This window comes from Mus caroli, chromosome 1, assembly GCF_900094665.2.
Source record: "Mus caroli chromosome 1, CAROLI_EIJ_v1.1, whole genome shotgun sequence".
In the NCBI taxonomy this organism is placed as follows: Eukaryota; Metazoa; Chordata; class Mammalia; order Rodentia; family Muridae; genus Mus; species Mus caroli.
This window is the reverse complement of record NC_034570.1, coordinates 76,057,181-76,081,682: the sequence shown is the minus strand read 5'-3', so window position 1 is coordinate 76,081,682 and position 24,502 is coordinate 76,057,181. Positions and strand designations below refer to the sequence as shown.

At 37.7% G+C, this 24,502-nt stretch overlaps 1 protein-coding gene across 14 annotated transcripts in view; it reads right to left on the bottom strand.

Annotated features, from left to right (window-relative positions):
* Positions 1–1,334: 1,334 nt before the first annotated feature.
* The window catches only part of Agfg1 (ArfGAP with FG repeats 1), a 62,509-nt gene continuing 39,341 nt past the window's right edge, over positions 1,335–24,502 (bottom strand). Inside the window, exons 4-15 of one of the 14 annotated variants that reach the window (XM_029476142.1) lie at positions 21,625–21,787; positions 20,822–20,975; positions 16,906–17,025; positions 16,199–16,270; positions 14,607–14,816; positions 13,681–13,861; positions 11,547–11,623; positions 11,259–11,351; positions 6,213–6,260; positions 4,231–4,389; positions 3,238–3,329; positions 1,335–2,714 (exon numbers count right to left, since the gene is read on the bottom strand). In XM_029476142.1, the coding sequence (XP_029332002.1) occupies positions 2,655–2,714; positions 3,238–3,329; positions 4,231–4,389; positions 6,213–6,260; positions 11,259–11,351; positions 11,547–11,623; positions 13,681–13,861; positions 14,607–14,816; positions 16,199–16,270; positions 16,906–17,025; positions 20,822–20,975; positions 21,625–21,787 (1,429 nt within the window). In that variant the 3' untranslated portion in view covers positions 1,335–2,654. The remainder of the gene's footprint in view (positions 2,715–3,237; positions 3,330–4,230; positions 4,390–6,212; positions 6,261–11,258; positions 11,352–11,546; positions 11,624–13,680; positions 13,862–14,606; positions 14,817–16,198; positions 16,271–16,905; positions 17,026–20,821; positions 20,976–21,624; positions 21,788–24,502) is intronic. The other 13 variants (XM_029476148.1, XM_029476144.1, XM_029476158.1 and 10 more) reach the window with 13 other exon arrangements.

Genomic DNA, 24,502 nt, shown 5'->3' with positions numbered 1-24,502 from the left:
CTAAAGCTCCTGCTGGGACCATCAACACTTACAAGAACGATGACTGTGAAACAGCTTCTTTCATAAATGCCGGCACAGTGGCTGTCTGTACTCAGTCGGTCACTCTCTCCACTTGGCAACTGACGGGAAGAGTTACCAAGCACCTCCCACAGAACGGGTATTTAATTTACAGAACAAATGATCTTATGGGAGATGACAACCTAACATCTATTAAAAAAAAAAGTCTAAAATAAAACATTCCTTAAATCATAAAGACCAAGATGATTTTAAATTTATCAACACAGAACTTCACTTCCGATGAGAGACAGAGCAGGAAGTGTGCTGTGAGCACTGAGCCCACAGTGTGAAGACCCTCAGCCACCACTCTGAGCACTACCCTCTTTCAATGCTCAACACAGTGCCGAAAACTAGAAGCAAACCCACATTTAAGCCTAAAAGATGGGGATTTTTAAAAGACAAAAAACATGTGAAGACCCACTTTGACAATGGAACTGTTCTGAACCTAAGTACTTGTATTTTTATTATAGGCACTCACTGAAAGTCAAAACAGTCCCCCCACCCCCATTTAATTATACAACTCAGATCTTTTTGAAAAAAATAGTCTTTAAAGTTATTTTGATAACAACTGTTTAATTTACTCAATAGATGGAAAGCCTGGTGGGTCATCTGGGTAATGGCCTATAATTATATACTTTAACTTGTACATCTGAATTGATTTGGATCTGATACAATCTCAAACCAAAGTTTAAAGATTTAAGTTTTCCCTCCATGAAAACAGATGAGAGCCCCAAAATGTAAAGAGTTCAAGACTATGCCCAAAATGCAGGCAAGCCTCAACACCAGCTAGATTCTCAGTGGCAGGTTGGTCAGAGGGGACTAAGTCTCAGGCACGTCACCTGTCAAGTACAAACAAAGCACAACTTCCCAATAAGGATGGCACCCAACTGCAGTGCTTCAAGTAAACACCGAGGCTCTAGAGTATGAGAATACATAGCCATCACTGCAAAAATGCATCCACTATAAACACAACGTGTGAGAAAAGTGATGCTTATATCGCTTAAAACCAATGCTTTAAAAAACTTTTTAAGTTACTTTCTAACAGGCATTGCATACTGTGTATGCAATTTCCGCTTTTTTGATGGCACAGAGTTACTACTTCTCAACTGGGCTGGCTGTCCCTACGGGGCCTTTGGCAGTACATGCTTTCCATCCTTGTTCTGGACCCTTCCTTTCGTCAACACTAATATGCTATGGACCAATAAATCAAGTTACCAAACTATTAAACACATTCAAAAAATGCATATACTCTACATACAAAATTCATAACTTAGGGGTATTGTTCAAAGATTTCTTTTTAATCATTTCAATTCTTAGTTGTATTTGGTTTTGATGAAAGGGCCAGATTATCCTGGGATGAACGAGGCTTTACTACATATAAATATTTAAACAGTTCATTTGAATATTAACAAAAAGATAAACTAAAATTAGTACTGCTACCTTTTTACACAAGTATTTCATCACTTTAAGGTAACATTGGGTTCCTTTTTCTTTATCCCCAAACCAACAAAAACAAATGTTTGATAGATAGTATCAGTCTGTCCAGAAAGTGAGGGGGGAACCTCAGGTGCAACCATGTCACAGTCAATGCATGTCTGCTTCCAATACATTCAAAGACAATGAAAACAGAGGGAAAAATAGTTAAAGTAGGCCTTTTCCAGTCTGAGAATTCAAGATCTTTAAAAAATATTTGTAAATACACATACATGCAAATTCTCCATATTTACAAATTTCACAAAATTAAGAAGTTGCAGAGAAATTAGAAGTAGCATGGTGAATCTGACAAGCTACATTTAAATGCTTTTCCACTGTCACATTCCTGAATATAGCAGTCCTAGTAGTTTTAATAAATTTTCTACATGGCCTTTTTAAAAAAGTTAGTCACTAGAAGTCTTTAAGAGTTCAAGATGTTCTCAACTCACTACTCATTATTTAAGGCCACTTTGGTAAAGGCATTGCAGCAAGAACACAAAAACAATAGCATATTTTCTAAGATTTATTTTGTTCACCTGCAAACTGTAGCAAAACATGATCAGCTTTATTCCGCAGACAGGTGTCCTCCACATCTTTAAAGAACTTAGCCGTGTATGAATAGAAGAGCTCTTGAGAAGGAAAAATTCAAAAATGAATAAAACCTTCCAATTTGAATTTTCCAGAAGCAATGCTTCAGATGATTTTAATCATTCATTCCAAGCTATATGACAGCACCTTAAAAGTGGCCGATCTATTTCCCCAGTAACATTTCTCACATAACATGTGTTAAAGTTACAAATACTGATATGCACAAATAGCTAATTTCTAAGAAAACTATGTACAGTACTGCAGCATAATGAATGTGGGATCTGCAATAACTTCACATTAGCCAATTTTTAACTTACATGATGCCGCTACCTTTTCCTGCCAATTCACAAGTGAAAAGTTGTTGCTGAGCCCTCTGTTTTGCACATATTACCTGGTGTTTAATACACAATGCAGGCATTTTAAAGACTTCTTTCATGTTTAAAGCTAAGATCAGTGAAACAAGACAACAGTGCAAGAGGCGAAGAGATGTAATATGATCACATAAAAGTCCGTTCCGGGACAGTGTCTAAATAAGGCTATAAGAAAGGGTTGGTTGATGAGCTTCCTGTTGGAAACTGTCCTGTTGGTGCACCAGTCTGTCGGAAAGAAACACAAGGACAAAATAAACAAATAGAAATGAGGTCTGTATGAGGTGAGAGCACTGAATTGTACTTAATTCTAACGTCAACCTTTTATTTACCATTGCTGTCAACAAACTACAAATCTACTTACTACTTGTTATAGACTATATATGCCTTTCACATACATGCACGGCTTGAATACTGCCTAGAGGGGAACCTAGCACTTAAAGAAGAACTTGTAAGTTCAAATAAAAAAATTTCATTCTTAGGACTCCTCTTCCCTAAACCTAACAGTTTCTCCTCAAGCATAATTTGACAAGTGTGCATGCATTTCATGATAACACAGCGAATCTGGTATTAGCACTCTGATTTGCAACAATGTCTAAAAGGTCTTGTAAGGGCCTACATACGCTATAGCATCACAGAACAGAACAGGAGGTTGGTTGTGCAGACACAGTCACATTACAGCCACACTCTGGTTTCCCTAGTTTAAAAATAAGACACAACTCATTTCTCTAAGGTTCTAAACTTCACTTACCATAAAAGGATTACTAGACACTCCAGCAGCTGCTACTTGACCAAAAGGGGTTACCACTGGTTTTGTTTGTCCAAATGTGGCGAAACCTGCACCTTGTGTTGTTTTTTTTTTTTAAGAGCAAGAGAGAGAGAGAGAGAGAGAGAGAGAGAGAGAGAGAGAGAACAACAACCAGTTATAAATTACACTGCCACCAAGAGCCTATCTCAGTATTAGAAGTTTCATAAAAATTCTCAACAGATGGGAAAAAAAAACAAAATTAACACACTAGGTCTCATGTCTTTTGTCTTTTTAGGTACCAGAGACAAACTTCCTATGGCATGTATGTAAGAGCCTCAGAGTTCTGAAATAATCTAACTCTACCTTCAAGGATTTAACTGATGACTATGTGACTATTTGGGACAATAAATGGATTCTACACAATACCACAGTATTTCTTATGAAACGTCATCATTTATGACGACTCTGCACTGTACTTTCTAACTACTGAATGCATGAGATCCATCTACATTTCTGAAGTGTATGGATTTCAAAGCTAAGCAAGTAAAAAAATAGGTAAAAAGAAAGGCTGAGGGAATCTTTTAGCCTGTTATAAATAAAGCGCAGCACTGTCACCTATTTAGAGTATTAGCCAAAATACACATGCCCACCCTAAAAGCATACCAGCAACCATTTGCCATGAAAAAAGAAAATAAACCTCATACTCTTAAGTCTACAGGACTACACAATCTGCAGTTCAAGTCAAGAAACATGAGAACACACAAGATGGACTTGTAAGACAAAAGACATGGGTGATTCTGAGAAGAGTTTTACAGTCACTGATGTCTCCTAACATCAAGGGAATTTATAAAACCACAATCTCCTTAAAGCCACACCGCCCGAGGCTCTTCTAGTGGAGGTGGTCAACACTGAGCAAATAAAACGACTGCCATCTTAAGACAGTCTTTGTAAAAGTACTGAAATCGTGCAGCTGGCCAAATGTTCATGCTTACTTACCATTGGGCTGTTGAGAAAAGGCTGTCTGCTGAGGGAAAGCTGCTTGGGCTGGGAAGGCAGGCTGCTGGAAACTGCCACTAAAGCTGGTAGGGAGACTATACTGGGCAGGAGTGCCAAATCCTGCTGGCATACTCATAGATGCGGTGCCAAAGGTTGCCGCTGATAGAAGAAGAAAGGGTAGGTCAGAGATACTGCAAACAGTCCTCAATGTGGCATACAAGGACTTACCTTGAAAACACTAAGACGTATTAAGGGCATTTGAAACCAACAAATCCTGACAAAGTCAGTACAGTTAAACACTGTGTATGGTAACCTAGAAGTTTTCTTCTGAAATGCAATGACCAGAGAGAAAAACTACTAAAGCTGTCATTTGAAATCCTAAGAAAACGTCCATAAGCAATTACATAAAGTCAAACAACAGCCTGGTTTCAGAAGCCAGTCATACTGTCATGTGTACAGCATTATATACATCCTGGATTTTAGGCTCTTTTCCTATATTCAGTTAAAAAAAAAAGCAAACTTTAACTACTAAGTACCTGCTATTGTGTAAGATTCATTTTTCTATAGAAAAAAATTTAAGACCTCTTCAAAGAGCTCACTAAAAATTACATAATTTATAGGACAACTAGAGTGAAAGGCAGGACATTCAAAACTATACTTGTATAACTACAGCCAAAGACAAAGAAAGAAAAATTCTACTTAAAGTACCAATACAAGTATAAGAATATATTAAGTTCCTATTAACTAATTATATGTGTATATACATATCTTATATATGTATATACACACAATATATAGAAACATATATATTTATACACACGACACATATACACATATAAACTCATACTTCTACACCCCCATTTCACAACTGCAAGAGAGTGGAGGACAGTGTGAGCTACAGATGTTGGTGTAAATGCACAAAGATTGGGAAATAAGTGCAAAGACCATTTTTAGAAGAGATGAAGACTATCATGAGTCTCGTGTTCAATGTTAGTAGATCTTCTTTGGCTTACTGTGTTTGACGGGCAGTGCCCTAACTGGTAATCTACATGGAAATCACCAATGTTTATGTGATATGCCTATGTCATCCCCCACTTACATAAACAACCACATATATGAACAAATTTTCATCTTACAGACATGCAATAGCAGAATGCTGTATCAGCTATTGGTAGGAAATACCTAAAATAGCATCTTCCAATGATATGTTTGTTCTAGGAAGGGACGTAGTAAAATAAGGATATGGGGAAAAACTGAAAAGCCCATCAATTTGTTTCCCAATTTCAAATATTTTACCAAACTGATGGCTGATTCAAGGCAAAGAATGTTTTATCTAAAAACAAACAAACTGAAAAGTGTTACATACATTATCCACAGTAATTCTAATGTTTGTGACAATGCAAATTTGTTTAAGGAATCTAATTAGACTATAGGTTTTTTTGTTTTTTTAGCTTTTTACTATGGTGGGGAGAGAAGAAAAGAAAAGAAAGACCAGGCTATTGGGAAGCAAGTGAATGAAAAAAAGTCTGAGCACATTGCAAGGGAGACAGGAGGGTTTCACTGCAGACAAAATGCACTAATGCAACTGACAAGTCACTGTTTAAAGCACTCAATGCAAAGCTTGGACAGTTAGGCAAAACCAAACTCCAGATGAGATAAAGCAGGAAAATGATTTGGTACATCAGAAAGATATCACTTAAAGGTACTATGAATTTAAACATAAGAAAAATGATCAAAACAGCTATTAACATTCTACTGTGACCATGGAGGTAAGCAATGCTTTTCAATATTAAAGCATAAATCATTCCATAGATACTCATGTTACTTTAAATACAATGTGACCTTAATGCCACACATCCATGCCCACTCCATATTAAAACATGGAAGTAACTTAATTCCACATGCAAGGATCCAAAAGACTAGCAGAAGCTTCCACAAGCAGCTAGACATATTGCCACACAAATCTAGTTGTGGCCACCTACCAAAATGAGCGTGAGGAAACACTTGAGAATGCATTGCTCCAGAAAGGCCTTATGGGAAGCCATAAAGAGACCAAGGTCAATTAAGTTATACACAGCTACTGGTAAAGTAAAAGTTAACTGGTTTCATTAAAGCTTTCTAGAGTTAGAACACACGGTTGCCCATAGGTGTCAGGACTATACAATAGAAATACACCCCAACATGAGACTTCATGTTTCAATTACATTCATGACATTGGAATGTGCCACTTTTAACAGTTTAGAAAAATAAATGCCAAATGAAAAAACACTAATGAAATCCATTCTTTAAAAATCCTTCGTAGTTGGTCACAGCAGCCCATCCTTTTAATTCCAGCATGGAGAGGAAGATTATCTGTGAATGAGGTCAGCCTTATCTATACAGCAAATTGCAGACCAACCAAGCCTGCAGAGTGACACTGTCTCAAAACAAAAATAATCTTAGCTTTCTTTAGCATTTGAAGATACAACCATAACCCTAAAAACGGTACAGGAAGAACCAGATATGGGCATACATACGAAATCATGACAACAGCAGAAAGATCAGTAGTTCAAGGCCAGCCTCATCTACAAAGTAAAATTCAGGGCAACCCCTCACCTCCCCCCCACCTCTCTCAGACCACACACACACACACACACAGCATCATGAGACAAATCCAAAAATGTTTCTTTATCACCTGAAACTCCAAATCTTAAACAGAGTTCCTGAATAGAGATGGCTTAGTGCTTAAGAGCACCAACTGCTGGAGGTCCTGAGTTTAATTCCAAACATGCACATGGTGGCTCACAACCATCTCTACTGGGATCTGATACCCTTTCCTGGTATGTCTGAAGACAGCTACAGTGTACTCATACACATAACAATAAATATTTTTTTTAAAAAAATCAAGATATAACTAGAAATATCTAAAGATAAGTGAGCTAAGCATTATGAGGAGAAAAATCATTAATCATACATATGCTTTAGTCTACTTAAAGCATCATAGACAACAGAATGGAAAAGTGCATCCTAAGCACAGATCACCTGGGGTACCAGAGGGCAGAATTACATGCATGTATTTAACTAATGGAAAAAACATGGCTTACTAAATTCTAAAAGTGGTGTTTTGTTTGAATTAGGGTTATTTCTATGCATTTTACACTATAATCCTTTTTTAAATTAGCACAAATCTGAATGAGGCACACACTGATGGAAGAGAGACGTCTGAGTCTTAGTTCTGGTACTTTCTACATCTTTCAGTTTCCTCATTGCAAAGAGAAAAACAGAGAGAGATGTACAGAGATAATAGGATCTATGTATTTGCACAACACTGCTATAAAAATTAAGTGTAACAATAAGTTAATGTACTATATACGGAAGCAAGAAATATTTTTCTTGCCAATTTAAACAGATTTTATACTACGCTGTACATTCAGCAAAATGCCTTGTTAATTCCACACTGGGTAAGCAGAGACACAAGAATCCCTATGGCTTATAGGTCAGCAAGTGTAGTCTAGCTGGTGAGCTCAGGCCAATAAGAGACTGTCTCAAAAAAGAAGTAGATGGCATTCTTGAGGATGATAGCCAGTACTGTACTGTCCACTCACTTTATGAAGATCCCTATACAAGCATTTCTCTCTCTCTCTCTCTCTCTCTCTCTCTCTCTCTCTCTCTCTCTCTCTCTCTCACACACACACACACACACACTTACTTTTAAAAGTTTAAGAGAAAAAAAATAGTTGACAAGGAAGGGTTCTGTAATAAAGTTTAGTCAATGTATTTTGCTCTCTTCTTAGAAATCCAAAGGCTTCCTCCGACTACTCTTGCATCAGCAATGCCTGTTAAACTGTGCTATCTCAGTGTCCCCCCCTATACCCTTACTAAAGCACCGAACTCTTTCTATTGACTAATGATTTAAAAACCTCTTAAAGTTGGCAATATAGATCAGCAGGTGAAGGTGTTTGCTGCATAAGCCTGAAGCCTGGCTTCGGTCCCTAGATCCTGCAATAGAAGAACTAATCCCAAAAGCGGTTTTCTGATCTCCACACAAGTGCTACAGGCCATTTATCATCTCCCACCCGCACCCCATTTTCTCTATAATAAAACTATTTTTAAAACTTCTCAGTGAACAGTGAGAGCTAACCAGTATTAACCACTACTGTACTTTAACAGAGTTTACATCCTAGGTTGATATTTATTTTTCAATCTTCAAGAGCACAAAACTGTTACACCATTCTTCCAAAGCTATCTGAAGGAGTTTTTTACAGGGTTAACATTTTTAAGAAGAAAGAGCTCTCAAGCAATCCAAGTGCTGCAAAAGACTAGGTGCTCTTGAGGACTGTGCATTGTCAAAGCTGCGCAGTACCGCAGTTTCAACATTTGTTTCAGCTTAATCAATTCAATAATAACCTAAGAAAGAATTCAGTGTGATATAGTCAAAACACCTTATAATGCAAAAATTACTTTAAAATAGACAGCCATTGTAGCACGTGCCTTTATTACTAGTATTCAGAAGGCAGAGGTATACAGATTTCTGAGAGTTCAAGGCTATATACCAAGTTCCAGGACAGTCAGGGTTCCACAAAGAAATTTATTCTCAAAACAAACAAAAAATTACTTTGAAATAAAAATTTGTAGAGAGAATATTTTCTTTCTGATAAACTTTATAATTAAACATTGCTTAGATAAGCTATGGATTTTACATATAGTATTATAGTCTATGTGGAATCTTAGCTCCTAAAATACTTTCATATTGGGCAGAAGAGATGACTCTGTGGTTAAGAGCACTGACTGGTCCTCCAGAGGTCCTGAGTTCAATTCCCAGCAACCACATGGTGGCTCACGACCATCTGCAATGGGATCTGATTGCCCTCTTCTGGTGTCTGAATACTTATATAAAACAAATAGATCTTTAAAAAACAAGCAAACAAAAAGTTTCTTATTTAAAACCAGAAAAAAGTAAAGAGGTAGTGAGGGATCCCCTAACTCTGATGTACACAGTACAACACAAACACACAGAGTGACTTAAAGCTTCTGACGTCAAACAGCCTGGCTGCCCAGGGAGCACTGCTCACACCAGAGAGAGAAGCACAGATTTAACTAGAGCTAAGTCTACTGTCAGGCAAGGTGTAATTTGAGTTTCTCTTCTTTTGGTTATCTCTATAAACTGAACAATGTGCTGTGGTAACTTTAATGCAGTAAGCACACATTAGGACAAATGGTTCTCTTTTTCTATTATCTGAGTTCCATTTCATGACGGATTAGCAAGAAGCACTCTTATATACCTAGCTACCTTACCAGTCCCTAAACAAATCATTTTTTAATTAAATCCGATAGGAATTTCAAATACTTAAATTATGACTAAAATATTTGTATAAATAGAAAATAATTCTTATTATTCAGACTTGTGATACAACAGTGTTTAATTCTTGTTTCTCTGTTTAAATAGATTCTCCCTGTAGTAGTCTAGACTGCCTTCCAATTCCTGATCCTCCTCTGTCTATCCCTCATGGTTGTGTTTAAAGACAAAATAGCACCATGGAAGCTCTACTATCATAATCCTTAGTCTTGCCAATAATAAAGACAGTTGTCTTAACTACTAATTCTTAATGATTTAGGTATTTTATAATAATATACTCTTTGGGAAGGTGGGGATTTTAGGCATAGATTTCTCTGAGTAGCCATGGCTTTTCTGGAACTCAACTCTGTAGACCAGGCTGGCCTCAAACTTACAGAGACACTCCTGCCACTGCCTCATGAGTGATAGGAACTTAAGGCATATGCCACCACAGCCCAGCCTATGACAATATACTCTTAAAACTTCACACCTGGGTCAAGGTGGTGGTGGTGGTGGCAGCGGCGGCGCACACCTTTAATCCCAGCACTTGGGAGGCAGAGGCAGGCAAATTTCTGAGTTCGAGGCCAGCCTGGTCTACAAAGTGAGTTCCAGGACAACCAGGGCTATACAGAAAACCCCTGTTTTGAAAAACCAAAAAAAAAAAAACTTCACACCTACACTTGCTTCAATTAGAGTTGAAGCTCTTGGTCCATTACTCTGAATCACAGAAAAAAGCTTACAAAGTCTAGACTGACTGGACAGTTGGCAATACCGCCTGTAACTGCTGCCATGCCATGCCAGGCAATGACAGTAAGAGAGAAATGGAAGAAATTCAATGAGAATAAATAATGTGACTGGCTTGCATATGTAACAAGTATAGAAAAGGTGTGTGTGGGGGGGGGGGGGAACAGAAGTAATGAAAAAAAGGTACTGAGAAATAAAATATTCAAGTACTGAACTCCAGAATAAGTGGGGATATATATATAGTTTAGTTGGTACAATGCATGCCCAGGATGCAGGAGGACCCAGGGTTTGATCCTCAGCTCTTATTAAAAAAAAAAAAAAAAAAAAAAAAAAAAAAAAAAAAAAAACACAAAAATAGGAACCCTAAAAAAGAGGCACTAGAGATATTTAATTAGAATTTTATATAATTGCATTTATATATTATAATAAAGTATTATTACAAATAACAAAATAATAAAGAAATATAACACAGTTTGTTCATCCAATATAATCTCATGGGGCTTTGAGGTAATATTTTGTTAATATGGAATGACTAACAGTCACTCTGGCAGCAAGCAAACCAAAGTACCCTTGTCAATCACATTCTTCTACCCGTATTTGAGCTTTCCTACCTGGAAACCAACGTTTCTGTCAAGAGGGTTGAAACACAATTTCTCAGCTCCAGTATGTTAATTCCTAAATTTTATACATTATCGGTAGCATTTGTCTTTTTTATATTTTAGACAAGGTCTTTCTATGTGACTGAGGCTGGCCTCACATTCTTTATCCTCCTGCCTCAGTCTTTCAAGCCCTGGGATGAGAGGCACACAGACAGCAGCACCCCCAGCTGCTCAGATGACATATCTGAATAAAGTCTCCTACCCTTTCTCTTACACTATTGTTGGCTAAGAAGGAGGTCTCATGTTTAAGTCTTTACAATAAGCTCCTTTCCCCAGAGATTCTAACGCCTCACTCTGTCTTTTCTTCTTACCTGTTGCTCCTCTGGCATTGGTCTGAAATGGGTTTGTAGACGATGCCGCAGAAGGACCAGTAGCAGCAACAAATGGATTCGTAGAAGGCGTAGCTTTTAAAGAAGTATAAAATATGCTATAAATCCTAATATTTAATATTCAAGATTTTTAAAAAATTTCTTCACTATATTTTTGAAGACAGAAATGTGAACCTTTTGATAACAAAACATTGCTCTCTTACTGTCTTCCAGCACCCCTAAAAAGAATGTCATATGGCAATATTCAGGTTCTGTATAAAAAGCACATACCCCCAAACGGAGCAGGACCACTTGAAGCAGGTTGTGTCTGAGCAGAGGCACCCACAGGCACTGTTCCAAAGACACTGCTGGAGAGAACATCAAGTCAGTATTTCCTAGAGACAAAGCTGTCTCCCTACACAGTGCTCACAACACATACAAGCACATAAAAACCAACCAGGCTACACATCACTGCAGTTCTCACCACAGATAATCCAGATACGTTTACATTCTGAAAAATTATTGAAATTCCAGTAATCAAGTGTTTTTAGATGATATCTTCAGTAATCAGTAGTATATAGAAATACCATTTAAAAATATGTATCTAAGATTGAATTTCATTATCTGACAGCATAAACATTTTTAATAACTGTATTTCTAAGCAAAAAGAACTTTTATTTTATATTTCTACTAAGTCACATAATAATGTATATATTATGTATATATTAGCGTCTGTTTGACATGTAGGATGAACACCATAAAATGAGCAGCTGGTCTGTCTTAAAACTCAACAACCATAAATTTCTTTCAATCAGACCATCTGTTTAACAATGCACTCAAACTACTTGACACACACATCACATTAACATGCAGAAAATACATTTAATGGAAAATATTTAATAAAGTTGAAAACGGTTGTAATTTTTACCAAGAATATTAGTTAGAAAACCTCATCAACATGATTGTAAGGTAAAGAGGGAAATGGTGGCATGCGCAACTTGAGAGCACGAGTAAAATCTGAGTGAGATTCAAACACTAGGTTTGGTGATTTGAATAGGAATGGCCCCCATAGGCCCCTAGGGAGGCACTATTAGGAGAGCTGCCTTGTTGGAGGAAGTGTGTCACTGTGGAGACAGCCCTGAGGTCTATGCTCATGCTACACTCAGTGTGGCGCATAGGCTCTTCTGTAGAACCTGACTCTCAGCTCTTTATCCAGGACCATGTCTGCCTGGATACTGCCATGATGATAATGAACTAAACCTCTGAAACTCTAAGCCAACTACAATTCAATATTTCCCTTTATGCCTTGGCCATAGTGTCTCTTCACAGCAACGGAAATCCTAACTAAGACACTAGAGTCCAGGCCACAAAAGAAGACCACATTTTTTTAAAAACTAGAAATAAAACAGTGTTCATGAAGAAACACAATGTATATACTGTGATACAATCTGATGACACTACCTTAATTTCTGCTCAAGATTTCATCAAGGTGTTCCTGCCTTATTTTATTTTGTGTACCACAAATACAAATGTCAATCACTGAAAAACCAAATTAGCTTCTCAGAATTATTATGAAAGAGACACAGACTCTGAAAAAGAGGCTTAGGTAACTCAAACATTCCACAGATCACACTTGTAAACCTCTAATATATCACAATGCAATATCAATAATCTATTTATCACATGGAGTGTATCTATGTTTCTAGGCCTTAAGGCCACCTTGTTACTATTATTAAGATATATTATTAAAATATAACAAATATTTTTCTTATTTGGCTTCAATTTGTACCATCTCAAGTAGTTAGAATTTCTCTCTAGAAAAGGTGTCAAAGAGAAATAAATAACAGTAATACAGCAGTTATAACCTACAGAAATGGAACAGAAGAAATAACTAGAATACTGTATACTCTTGGTAAATTTAAAAAGCTTGTTGAAAGTCTACTGCTCCTCAAGGCTTGGTATTGCATGCCTGAAAGCACTGTGGAGACAGACCTAGGACCATGAGATCACAACCAGCCTTAGTTAACACAAGGCAATGTTTTAAACACACAGACAAGAACAAGGTGAAGAATGGACAGTGGCATTGGGTGCCCTGCCATATGCAATCTGACTGCTAAGCAAACTCTCTGCTAGGTTACACAATCCAAATGTAACTCTCCATCTAAAGATGTATGTTGCTTGAAGTACATTTAGCATCCAAGAGGGAAAAGGGGTAAGATTTCTAAGATTTGATAAAAGAATTGTGGTAGATACAAAAATTATATTTTAAATAGCAAATTACACTCAATTTCCTCAGACTTAAAAACTACTCAATTATTTTTAAATTACAACCCCACAACAGTCATATATTTTAACTACATGACTCAGATGTGGAAGAAATCAGAAAGTAACAGACAGGAGTGCTAAGGCATGGAGGGAGGGGTACCTGCTAGCATTACTGGTGGGCGTGTACGCATTACTGGAGGTGGCTGCAGAACTGAACACGCTGTCTAACTCTGCCAGGGCTGCATACTTGTCTGAAGATGCACTTGAATGACTGGGAACTGAAACCACAGAACCAACAGGAGCTTTACCCGTGGTCCCAAAACCACTCCCTTGATCACCTCCTAGAGGCAAACAAACAAAAAAGTTACACCAAATCTTTAATATCATATTGTCAGTTTATCAATCATATTTGCCATGAACCACAGGTAAACCCAAAACTGACTGGACCTAAATTTTAAATGGACAGGATTCAAAGAACTCTAAGATGGATGGTTTTATTCAAACCAACACAGAAGCCTGGATGGTGGACCTAACATGCACCATCTATTAATATTACCCATCTCCCAGGGTTTTCCATGAAAAAGTGAGAGATAATTATAATAGGTAATATTTAAGGTCCTTCCTGTGCTAGGCACTGTTCTACATGCCTCACATACAGTAACAAAATCTAAAGCCAATATTTCAATTCTATGCTCCCTCCCAGTTTGGAGATGAGAAAAACAATGCCAAAGATAAGGGTGACAATCGAGGGTAGAACATATTCCCACTGTTCTCCATTATATACACTTTTACAGGGGAATACTAGAGGCCAAAACTTACTACAAAATATATTAGAAAAATAGCCACTGAATAGTAGAGCATGTTTTTGAAGACAAAAATACAATTATTTTCAACTACTTTTCTTTCAAAATTGTTTACAAATTAATTTCTAGGTCTTCAGTTTTATAGTTGATATTCCAAGAACCTTTTACTTAAAACATTCAATGAACACATACTTTCTATACAAGTTAGAAAAGCATTATCTTCTCAGATTTCAACGTATGTAATTTAGACAAATTAGTATCCGTTTTGTTTACACATTGATACCTTGCCCAGCACTGAAGATATTGTCTAAATTAGCAAGTGCCGCATATTTGTCTGCTGTCTGTAAACCAGCTTTGTTTGTTGAAACTTTACTAACAGTTGATGCTGTCTGATGACTCTGGGATGTACTGAAGGTTCCAAAATCAGCACTGGAGGATTTGGGGAAGTTATCAAAATGAGCAAAATTAGCATTTACTGATCCAGCACTTCCACCTGTAACAGAATAAACAAAACATGAAACTTCTATACTTTTCTCAATATTCACTGGTAGATTTATTTGATCATTTCTGCCTGAGGTAGCTGTGTGTGTATGTGTATATGTAATATACACATACACACACATATATACACATATATGCATACATACATATATATGTATATACACATATATGCATATGTATGTGTATGTATGTATATATATATATATATATATACTCATAATCATGTATATTCCTAAAAATTGGTGACTGTTAAATGACAACCATCTACACATTTCTTTTATAAAATATGAAACTTGACCCTCTAAGGCCCTGACAATAAGTAAGACAATATCTACCCTGGGATAAACAATAGAACATATGGGTGGAGAGGTCTACAACGTCATCAGAATTCCTCCACAGACTCTGAGCCATGTATAAGATACACTGATGATAAAATTGTTTCAGTTCTTGCCTTTTTTCACTTGAAGAGCCATTACTTAACTCTGCAGCAATTCAATGTGCATTCAATAAATCTGATTGATGTTCACAGTAAAACTAAGTCCCACCATGTAGTTCCAAGTTCAAAATTAAAGTACCTGACAGTGACTGTTGCCTTCATAAAGCACAATTCACCTAGCTGTAGTAGGCACATGGCCTACTAAATCTGTAAAATATGTTCTCCACCCAAGACTTCTGATGTCCTCACCAAAGACTACAGGCCATGCACTCCACTCCGTGCTTTGAATCCTACATAGGTACTAGTTCTTTTTTCCTAAACTGTCAAAATCATATCATATATGCTAAGGTGAAAGCAAAGTTCAAAGATTTTTTTTTTTTAAGGCAGAACAGATCATTAAAATACCTTCCATCAATCAATTCTTTGACAGTCTAAAAAAATATAAACTGATGAATTTTTTTCAAGAATTAAACTCTGGGTGTTTCAATGAAAACTAAAAACCTTGGGCATGGTGACACATGCCTATAATCTGACTTATTCAGAAGTCTGAGGCAGGAAGATTGCCAGTTCAACATCAACCTGGTCAGCACATTAAGCCTCCATTTTCAAAATTAATTTTCAAAGAAAATTCAACTAAAACCAACATAAATAGATATGTATGTTAAAAGACAGTGATCTGGTATGAGTAGCTAGCAAATAAACTAATACTAAATTTCTAAGATTTTTATGAAAATTTTCATTTGAAATTATTAAGCCAAATAACTTTCACTGATAACTTGGATATAGCTTTAGCTCTTGAATTTAATAAGAGAAGGGAGAATAAAGGTAATGTATGAAGGCGAATCATTAAAAAGGATGATGATCTATAACTAAAAAACATGAAATAACACAAAAACATATAAATGAATAAAAGATGCCTACTGGACAATAGAACTTACTGTGGGCAGCCTGGAGAGGAAAGGCTGAAGTAAATTCACCAAAACTGCAGCTAGATGAAAGTACTCTAAATGCTGGACAGCCAGAAATTATGTAAATGATGAAGGTTAAGGAAGGTGGAGAAGAAAATTGAAAGAAAAGCCTTTTAAGACAACACATACAGAGTTAAAAGTTAAAAGAAAAATAGTCAGCCAAAAAGCTAAATAAGGTTTCAACAAATTTCAGAAAACAGTACACTTTTACAGAAGAATTTTCAATGTTTGAAAACCAATTCCTGCACAGAACTACTTCCACATTTGATTAAAGTGGCCATTAATAATTTATACTTGACTAAACAAATTCAACAATTTGCTGTCCCATAAAGTAACATTTTTATTTCTATGGAAGCCACCAACTAACTTCCCTTAGCCTAAGACAGAGCATGAGTCTTAGTCTCAGGGTGTCTCGTGTACTAACAACGTGTGGTGTTTCCAACCTCGGCAGATGGATGGATGGAGACTCGCAGGAGAGCGTGTGCAGGAAAAGGAGGACAAGAGGTGACGCACAGCAGACAGAGTTCAGAGAAACAGACTTCAGGTTTCCCCAGAGCGTTGTAAGATAGAGTTACTTTATAAATTAGGTCATGAGAGAATTTAGTTTTTCAAAACTACACTTGGAAAATTTAGTTTTTGAAAGTAAACATTTAAGCGCAAGGCTGGAGAGGCTCTACCTGTAGTCTGGGGCTGAAAAGAAGAGTGACTTGCTGTGGGGAAACCTCCAAAATTACTCGAACCACTAGACTGTCCAAATGCATCAAAGTTTGCAAAGTCTGCATTTGCAGAATTCTGAGCTGTAAATGGCAAGGACAACATGTGTTAATGAACATGACAACTACAGCTGAAAAGACATGGCAAATGAATTTAAGAACTTTATGAAAATGTCAATGCAGTACCACTCACTTTAGAAAGAATTCATTTAAATGCTACCAGTATTAGCCCAATTAGTAATATATACTAAATACCCAGAAATCTCCCAAAGTCTTTGTAAAGGGATAATCTATTCATAGTACCCTTGAATTGCCACAGTTACAACACTATTCTAAAAGACTCTAGTAACAAAAGAAAGCTAGTTCAGAGCCCTAAATATATTCCTCTTAGTAAACAAAACTGTGGATGTAATCCACAAATATTCTCTCTCTCTCTCTCTCTCTCTCTCTCTCTCTCTCTCTCTCTCTCTCTCTCTCTCTCTGCTCTGCTCTGCTCTGCTCTGCTCTGCTCTGCTCTGTCTCTTTTCGACAGAGTTTCGCCGTGTAGCCTTGCCTGTCCTGTGTCCTGGAACTTGCTCTATAGACCAGGCTAGCCCCAATTTTTAAATTTTTAATTGTATCTATTTGTGTATAGATCAACAGAGGGCAGAAGCTGACTCAAGTGTATTCCCTGGCTGCTCTCCTCCTCCTCGTTCTTTTGAGGCAGGGCTCCTCACTAAGCCTGTGCTTCCTGTTTCCGGGGGGGGGGGGGGGGATCTGACTCAACACCAGTCACCAGTCTCTGCCCCAGTGCTGGAGTTTCATACACACCTCTGTCCCCAACTTTCACTTGTGTGCTGACTCAACTACATCATGATGCTTACACAGCAAGCACTTTATTCAGCCACTTCCCCAGCCCAATATGTCACTTAAAAATCACAATGAGCTTGGTGAACCTGAAGAGTAATTTAAATACCTAAAATAATGATACAAAGACTTTTGTATCACACTAACAAAATACTTTTTTCTTTTTGTTTGTTTGCTTTGCTTTTGTTTTTAGTTTTAAGAAACAGGATCTCATTATGTAGTCTGTGTTGATCTCTCCCTCATGAACTCATTCATGCCTTAGCTTCTCAAGGTGTGTACTACCATGTCTAGCTTTCTGGTTTATCTAACATTCATAAATATATCACACCAGAGGCACATAAAACTGGAGAAAATGTATATGCACACAAACACACACACAAAAAAAATCTGAAGATGTTTACATTCTTTTACAATCCATTTAAAATTCATTAAAATTTAGGAAACAATAAAAGGTAACTACAACTATGACAAAAACCTAAGATCAAAATTCTAGGCCTCTCTCAACTTTAAATACAATAGTAAAATAATTCAAAAGCATTTTGAAAATGGAGGTAAAACCAAAATATTCTCATAAATCCATAATAAATGCATAGAGCTGGAAAGATAGCTCAAGTAGTTAAGAGCACTTGTTGCTCTTGTGAAGACCCAGATTCAGTTCCTAATGCCAACACAGTGGTTCAGAACTTCCTGTAGCTCCTATCTAGAGAGTTCAACACCCTCTTAGGGCCTCCACAGGTACTGTACACATGGTACACAGACATACATGCAGGCAACGTACTAGTACACTAAAAACAAATATTAAAAAGGAGGGAAAAGGTGATAACCTTATTTCCTTGTTTGGTCAAAGAAGAACTCTGCTATATAGGCTACCTAAAGGAGAAGGGGAAATGTTCTCATTTGGGAGATTTTCGTAGATCAGCTAACACAGGAAAAAGAAACCTGACATATACCTCAACAACTGAAACTTGCAAATTTCTAACCCTCCTTGGGATCTCAACACATAGCTTTAGCTGACCTGGAACTTGCCATGTAGATAAAGCTGGCCTTAACTCAGAGACCCACTGCTCTACCTTCCTTTACAAAGTCAAAAGGGAACAGACACATAGCTCTCTTGCCCGGGACACAGGTTCAACTATATTATGCGCATGGTGCATACCCACCACCCTCTTCAGAAATCCATAGGCATCAGACACACAAGTGGCACACAATCATACATGCAACCAAAACACAAACACGCATGAAATAAATCTTAAAAGTTTTAAAACTTAATTGTCTCTTAAGCCCTAAGTTATAAGTCTCCTGGCCACATTCCCCTAACAGAAACCCACAAACCTGTGACTAGCAGTCCCCATCCCTGCCAAGAAACATACAAACCTTCAACTGATAGGAATCTCTAGAACCAACTACTAACTTATAAGCAATACAAGAGAGAACTTTTAAAGGTTCTAGCAGGGGGGCAATTAACAAGTTCAGAACACTACAGAATTTGTAAAACAAATAATCTACTTTCTCTAACAAATTACAGTGAAAAGGAAAAGGAACAACCTCTAGAAACCTAACCAACATTTCAGTTGCAAAGGATATATTAAAAAAAAAAAAACTGATTCCAACAAATATATACATACTGTGAGAGTGAGTATATGTGTTTATATCTATACCTAATACACAGTATATAGAGAAACACAAATCTCAACTGGAATCAAAATTCAAATACTGACTAATAAAATATTACCATTATTTAGAATGATTCTACCTCTTACTGTGATATTTAACAATGAAAATTCTAGGGTTTGGGGCAATGACTCTGACTCAGCAAAGTAGCTAGTCTGGAAGCATGAGGACCTCCACAAATGCAAAAAAGCATCTGTATCACCAGTGCCTGGGGTAGTAAGAGATGGGACCAGAGGCAAGATTCCTGGAGCTTACTGGCCAGCTAGGCTAGCCAATTGGTTAACGTCAAATTCAGTGAGACCCTGTGTTAAAAATAAGTAGAGAGCTACATTAGACGACACCTGATGCTGACCCATGGGAACTGTGCAGATATGCAAGACCAGACAAAGCACACATTAGAGGGAGGTACACAGATACAAAGCATTTATGTCTAAAATTTGTTTCAAAATCAGATGAGTGGAATGACAAAGAAAACAGTACTAGGCTCATGAGATTAATACTTAAGTTAATTACACATTTGCATTTGGTCATTTGTCAATTTCCATAATAAGAACATAGTATCTACATACATATTAATGTCTTGCCTCAGGACATTCTGGTGGCATGGCTCAGTAGGTAAAGGCACCTGCCACTAAGCCTGAAAACCTGAGTTTAATTCTCAGGACACACATGGAAAAAAAAAAAAAAAGAGTACTAATTCCCACAAGTTATCTTCTCACCTCTACACATCCACCATGGAGTGTACATACACACACACACACACACACACACACACACACACACACACACCATAAAGTGTAAAAATAAAAATTTTTTAATATAATTCTCCTATGTTATTTCATAAAAAGAAGTCACATTCCATGTTATACATCATTTCTTTTGTGATTAAAAAGTAAAAAGTACCAGGGTACATTTTAATGTATGGCCAGGTCATGGTGACACTTTAATCCCAGCACTTGGGATAAAGTTCCGAGGTCAAGGCCAGTCTGGTCTACAGAATGAGTTCCAGGTCAGCCAGGGCTACACAGAGAAACCCTGTCTCAAAAACAAACAAACATAAAAAAGGACCTTGGTTTTATGCATGCCTTGGCTATGAAATTCCACATAGTAATTTCAGCACTCAGGCGGCCGAGTGGGATGCTAAGGAGAGCAAGTTCAGGGTCAACCAGCTTGGGCTACATAGGATGCTATCTAAGATACTCCCCTAAAAGGACCATGGTTGTATGTCTACATGCTACAATGTTCATGGATGATCTAAACTCCTCAGTGGACTACACTTACTGATACTTAAGCATAACAAATGATTAATGTTTCTTGGTGTTTTACACATATCCTAGGCAATAGCTATCAGGAAAAGACATACCTGCATGACTGTTAAAATGTGCAAAGTTAGCAAAATTGGCTGTAGCTGTTGACTGAGGAGCTGGAGCAGCAAAGATGTCTGAGCCAAGATCACTCAAAAGGTCAAACTGCTTCTTCTCCTGCTGCTGCCCTTGAGAGCGACCTACAACTGGGGACTGTAAGCACAGTACTTACTCATGGTGTCTCTAAAACACAGACTTATGTATGCATTAACGATAAAGGTTTTTCAGTCAGATTTGTTAAGTTTTATATAGAGCTATCTCCAATTCACTGCACTAAAAGCACATGTATACACAGGAAGCATTACGGTATTCTGACTTTACTTCTCTGCACTTTGCCAGTTCAAGCCTTGTGTAACGAGAAGAATTTACTCAGAGGCTCTAGAATATGCTGTCAGAAGGCTGGGATTTGATCTGCACTACAACTTCAAAGTCTTTCATTCAAGTACAGTGTAACATAACAGTGTCACACTGAAACACAGTCATAACATCCTAAGTACAACAAAATAAATATTGAGGCAACAAATGGCTTTGGTGTTCACTGGTGAGGTACACTGCTAAAGCCATTGCATTTCAATGATAATAAGATGCTACCTAATCAGATATGTTGCAAATCCTACTATTTTCTGTTACGGTATCACAGAGGATCTTTACAAAGTGACAGCAAACCCAAAGTCAAAAAAAACACACATTCCTACCACATACCTAACAATCTTTTAATGTATTTCACAAATCACACATACATACTGTTAAAGGTTCTTAGCCCTCAACCTTCCAGACATCTTTAGAGTTACCAACCCCTCACCTGACTAGGTGTGCCCTTATTTAGGTGCAGTGCTGGTGCAGAGTCTCCCAACAGGGATTTCAGGGGCTTGACCTCGGGGGTGCTGCTTGTGCTGCTGGCAGAAGACCCTGAAATAGACGCATGAACTGAGGCCACCACTTTGGCTTGCTCTGGCGGAACATACCTGCAATGTGAAAATCAAAACAGACTGCTGAGAAAAATTTGGAGAAACCATAGTTTTTTTTCTTTTTGGTTCTCAATACAGGGTTTCTCTATGTAGCCCTGGCCCTCCTATAACTTGCTCTGTAGACCAAGCTGGCCTCAAACTCAGAAATCTGCCTACCTCTGCCTCCCAAGTGCTGGGATTAAAGGCGTGCACCACCTCCAAATGGCTAAGGAATCCATATTTAAATTATTAAATCTAAATTTTCTTTTTGTTTTCTTCTGGTTTTACGAGACAGGGTTTCTCTGTATAGCCCTGGCTGTCCTGGAACTCCCTCTGTAGACCAGGCTGGCCTTGAACTCAGAAATTCGACTGCCTCTGCCTCCCAAGTGCTGGGATTAAAGGCATGCGCCACCACACCCGGCTATTCTAAATTTTCTACAGCACTCTTATAACACTAATGTTACTGGAAAAGGTAGAATTTAAAACTACAGCTTAAGGCTATTAATTGCCCAAAATAATCTAAGGAAAAATAAGTATTGGTCATAAAATTTGTTTCAATTATTTACTCATGGCTTCCCTGAGGCAATACACCTTAACACTGCTGCTGGGAGACAGCCGCTCTGTAGTTAATCATCACGTGAACAAACAGTTAACACTGTAGTTTTTAAAGTGGGGAGCTCTATATCATAAATATCTGGAGATAAATGAAACAGTGAGGAAACACTTATAATTAATGGCCTAATATATATAAACCATCCAAAGTAAGAACTCCACTTGAAAATGGACAAAAGAACCAAGTCATAAAAATATGAGCACTTGAAGCAAATAAAATATAAATGCATCATTCACCTCTGATCTCTATGAACTGAGTTTTCAGTTGCTATCTAATGATAATACACATACAGGTGTGCTCTATATTCAGAAGTATTACTCCTAGAAACTTATCCTGAGCAAGTAACTAGATAAATATACACAGATACCCTTATGTTACCTCTGCAATCTTAATGTTTAAAAACGGGGGGGACAAAGGTAACAAATACAAAGGTCAATATAAAACTATTTACATTATGCTAAAATGTATACAATTCTGCATAGCTACCACCTTTCTCTGACATTTACAGATGCCCAAGTGACTCAGCAAGTCCTTCAGGTTGTGACCAACTGGTCACATAAAGACACAGGGGAGGGAATGAAGGAAGGAAAAGAGACTGCAGGAATATAATGCCTAAATATCCACAGTGTTCATCTTAGAGAAGGGGCATATTCTAGAGCCTCTGAGTAAATTCTTCTCATTACACAAGGCTTGAACTGGCAAAGTGCAGAGAAGTAAAGTCAGAATACCGTAATGCTTCCTGTGTATACATGTGCTTTTAGTGCAGTGAATTGGAGATAGCTCTATATAAACTTCTGTTCTCTATTACCTTAGGGGTATTTCCCACCCTCACCCTCACCCTCATCCTCATCCTCCGTTATCGAGGAGGGGGAGAAACAAAGCACTAAGGGAGCTAAGCTAAGAACACTTATTTCAGAGACAGTGTTCAAACCCCAGCTCCACCACTCAACAACTACAAAACTTTGGGCAAATCATTTCATCTCCATGCTTCCGTTCTTGCCGCCTATGCGGTTGCTGTAGGATTTAAACAAATTCGAGTTTGTAGTGTGGTGAGAATTAGCTGTCAATGTGTTAACTGTTAACTAACCATGTAATACTCACAAACAATACAACTACCCCTACTAGGAGAATACAAGTATGATGAGATCTGAGAATACTCCAATATCTCCAATACTCTGGCACCACACTTGACAACATGAATCCTTGGGTGTGGCTAATTCCGATGATGACAGAATCAGACAGATAACAGTTTCTGGCTATAACCATTCACCACACTTAAAGTAAGGATGTGTATCTAAGTGAAAAGAACAGTCTCAGGACTCCATACAACACCACCCCTGCTGCACTGCGTGCTCTGTACAGCAAACTCTCTTCTTAGGGAGGCTGTGTCCAATGGCGGCTGCTTGCTCAGACCATGTGCAAACCCTGTCCCTGCTCTCTAATCATGTCAGAGTGTGATGAGGCAGACACATGCAGATTCTGGCTCTGCTCTCACTTTTAGAAAGCGTGTGTCTTGGTCTTGCCAAGATTCTATGCCCCAGTATAGGAGAATGCCAGGGCCAGGAAGCGGAAGTGGTTGGGTTGGAGAGGGGATGGGGGATTTTTGGAGAGGAAACTAGAAAATGGGATGGCATTTGAAATGTAAATGAAGAAAATAAAATATCTAATAAAAATATATTAAAAAAATAGAAAGCTTCTGTCTGTACTATTCTTTCTTAGGAAAACTGTGCTTCTTAGGGGAGGCAGGAAAGTAAGACAAACTATCACTACTATTATTTCAGGGTTCCTGTCATAAATGCAGGAGAGGAACTGAGGGTTTTACTCTCCTAGTGACACTTACATTCCTTGTCTCACATCCCTGCCTCCCTTTTGCAGCTAGGACTAATATCACTAAAACCCAAGCCAGCTAACTACTATGAGCAAACTCACTTTCTTTTTCTTTTTTTTTTTAATTAGATATTTTCTTCATTTACATTTCAAATGCTGCTGGGCAGTGGTGGTGCACGCCTTTAATCCCAGCAATTGGGAGGCAGAGGCAGGTGGATTTCTGAGTTCGAGGCCAATCTGGTCTACAAAGTGAGTTCCAGGACAGCCACAGCTATACAGAGAAACCCTGTCTC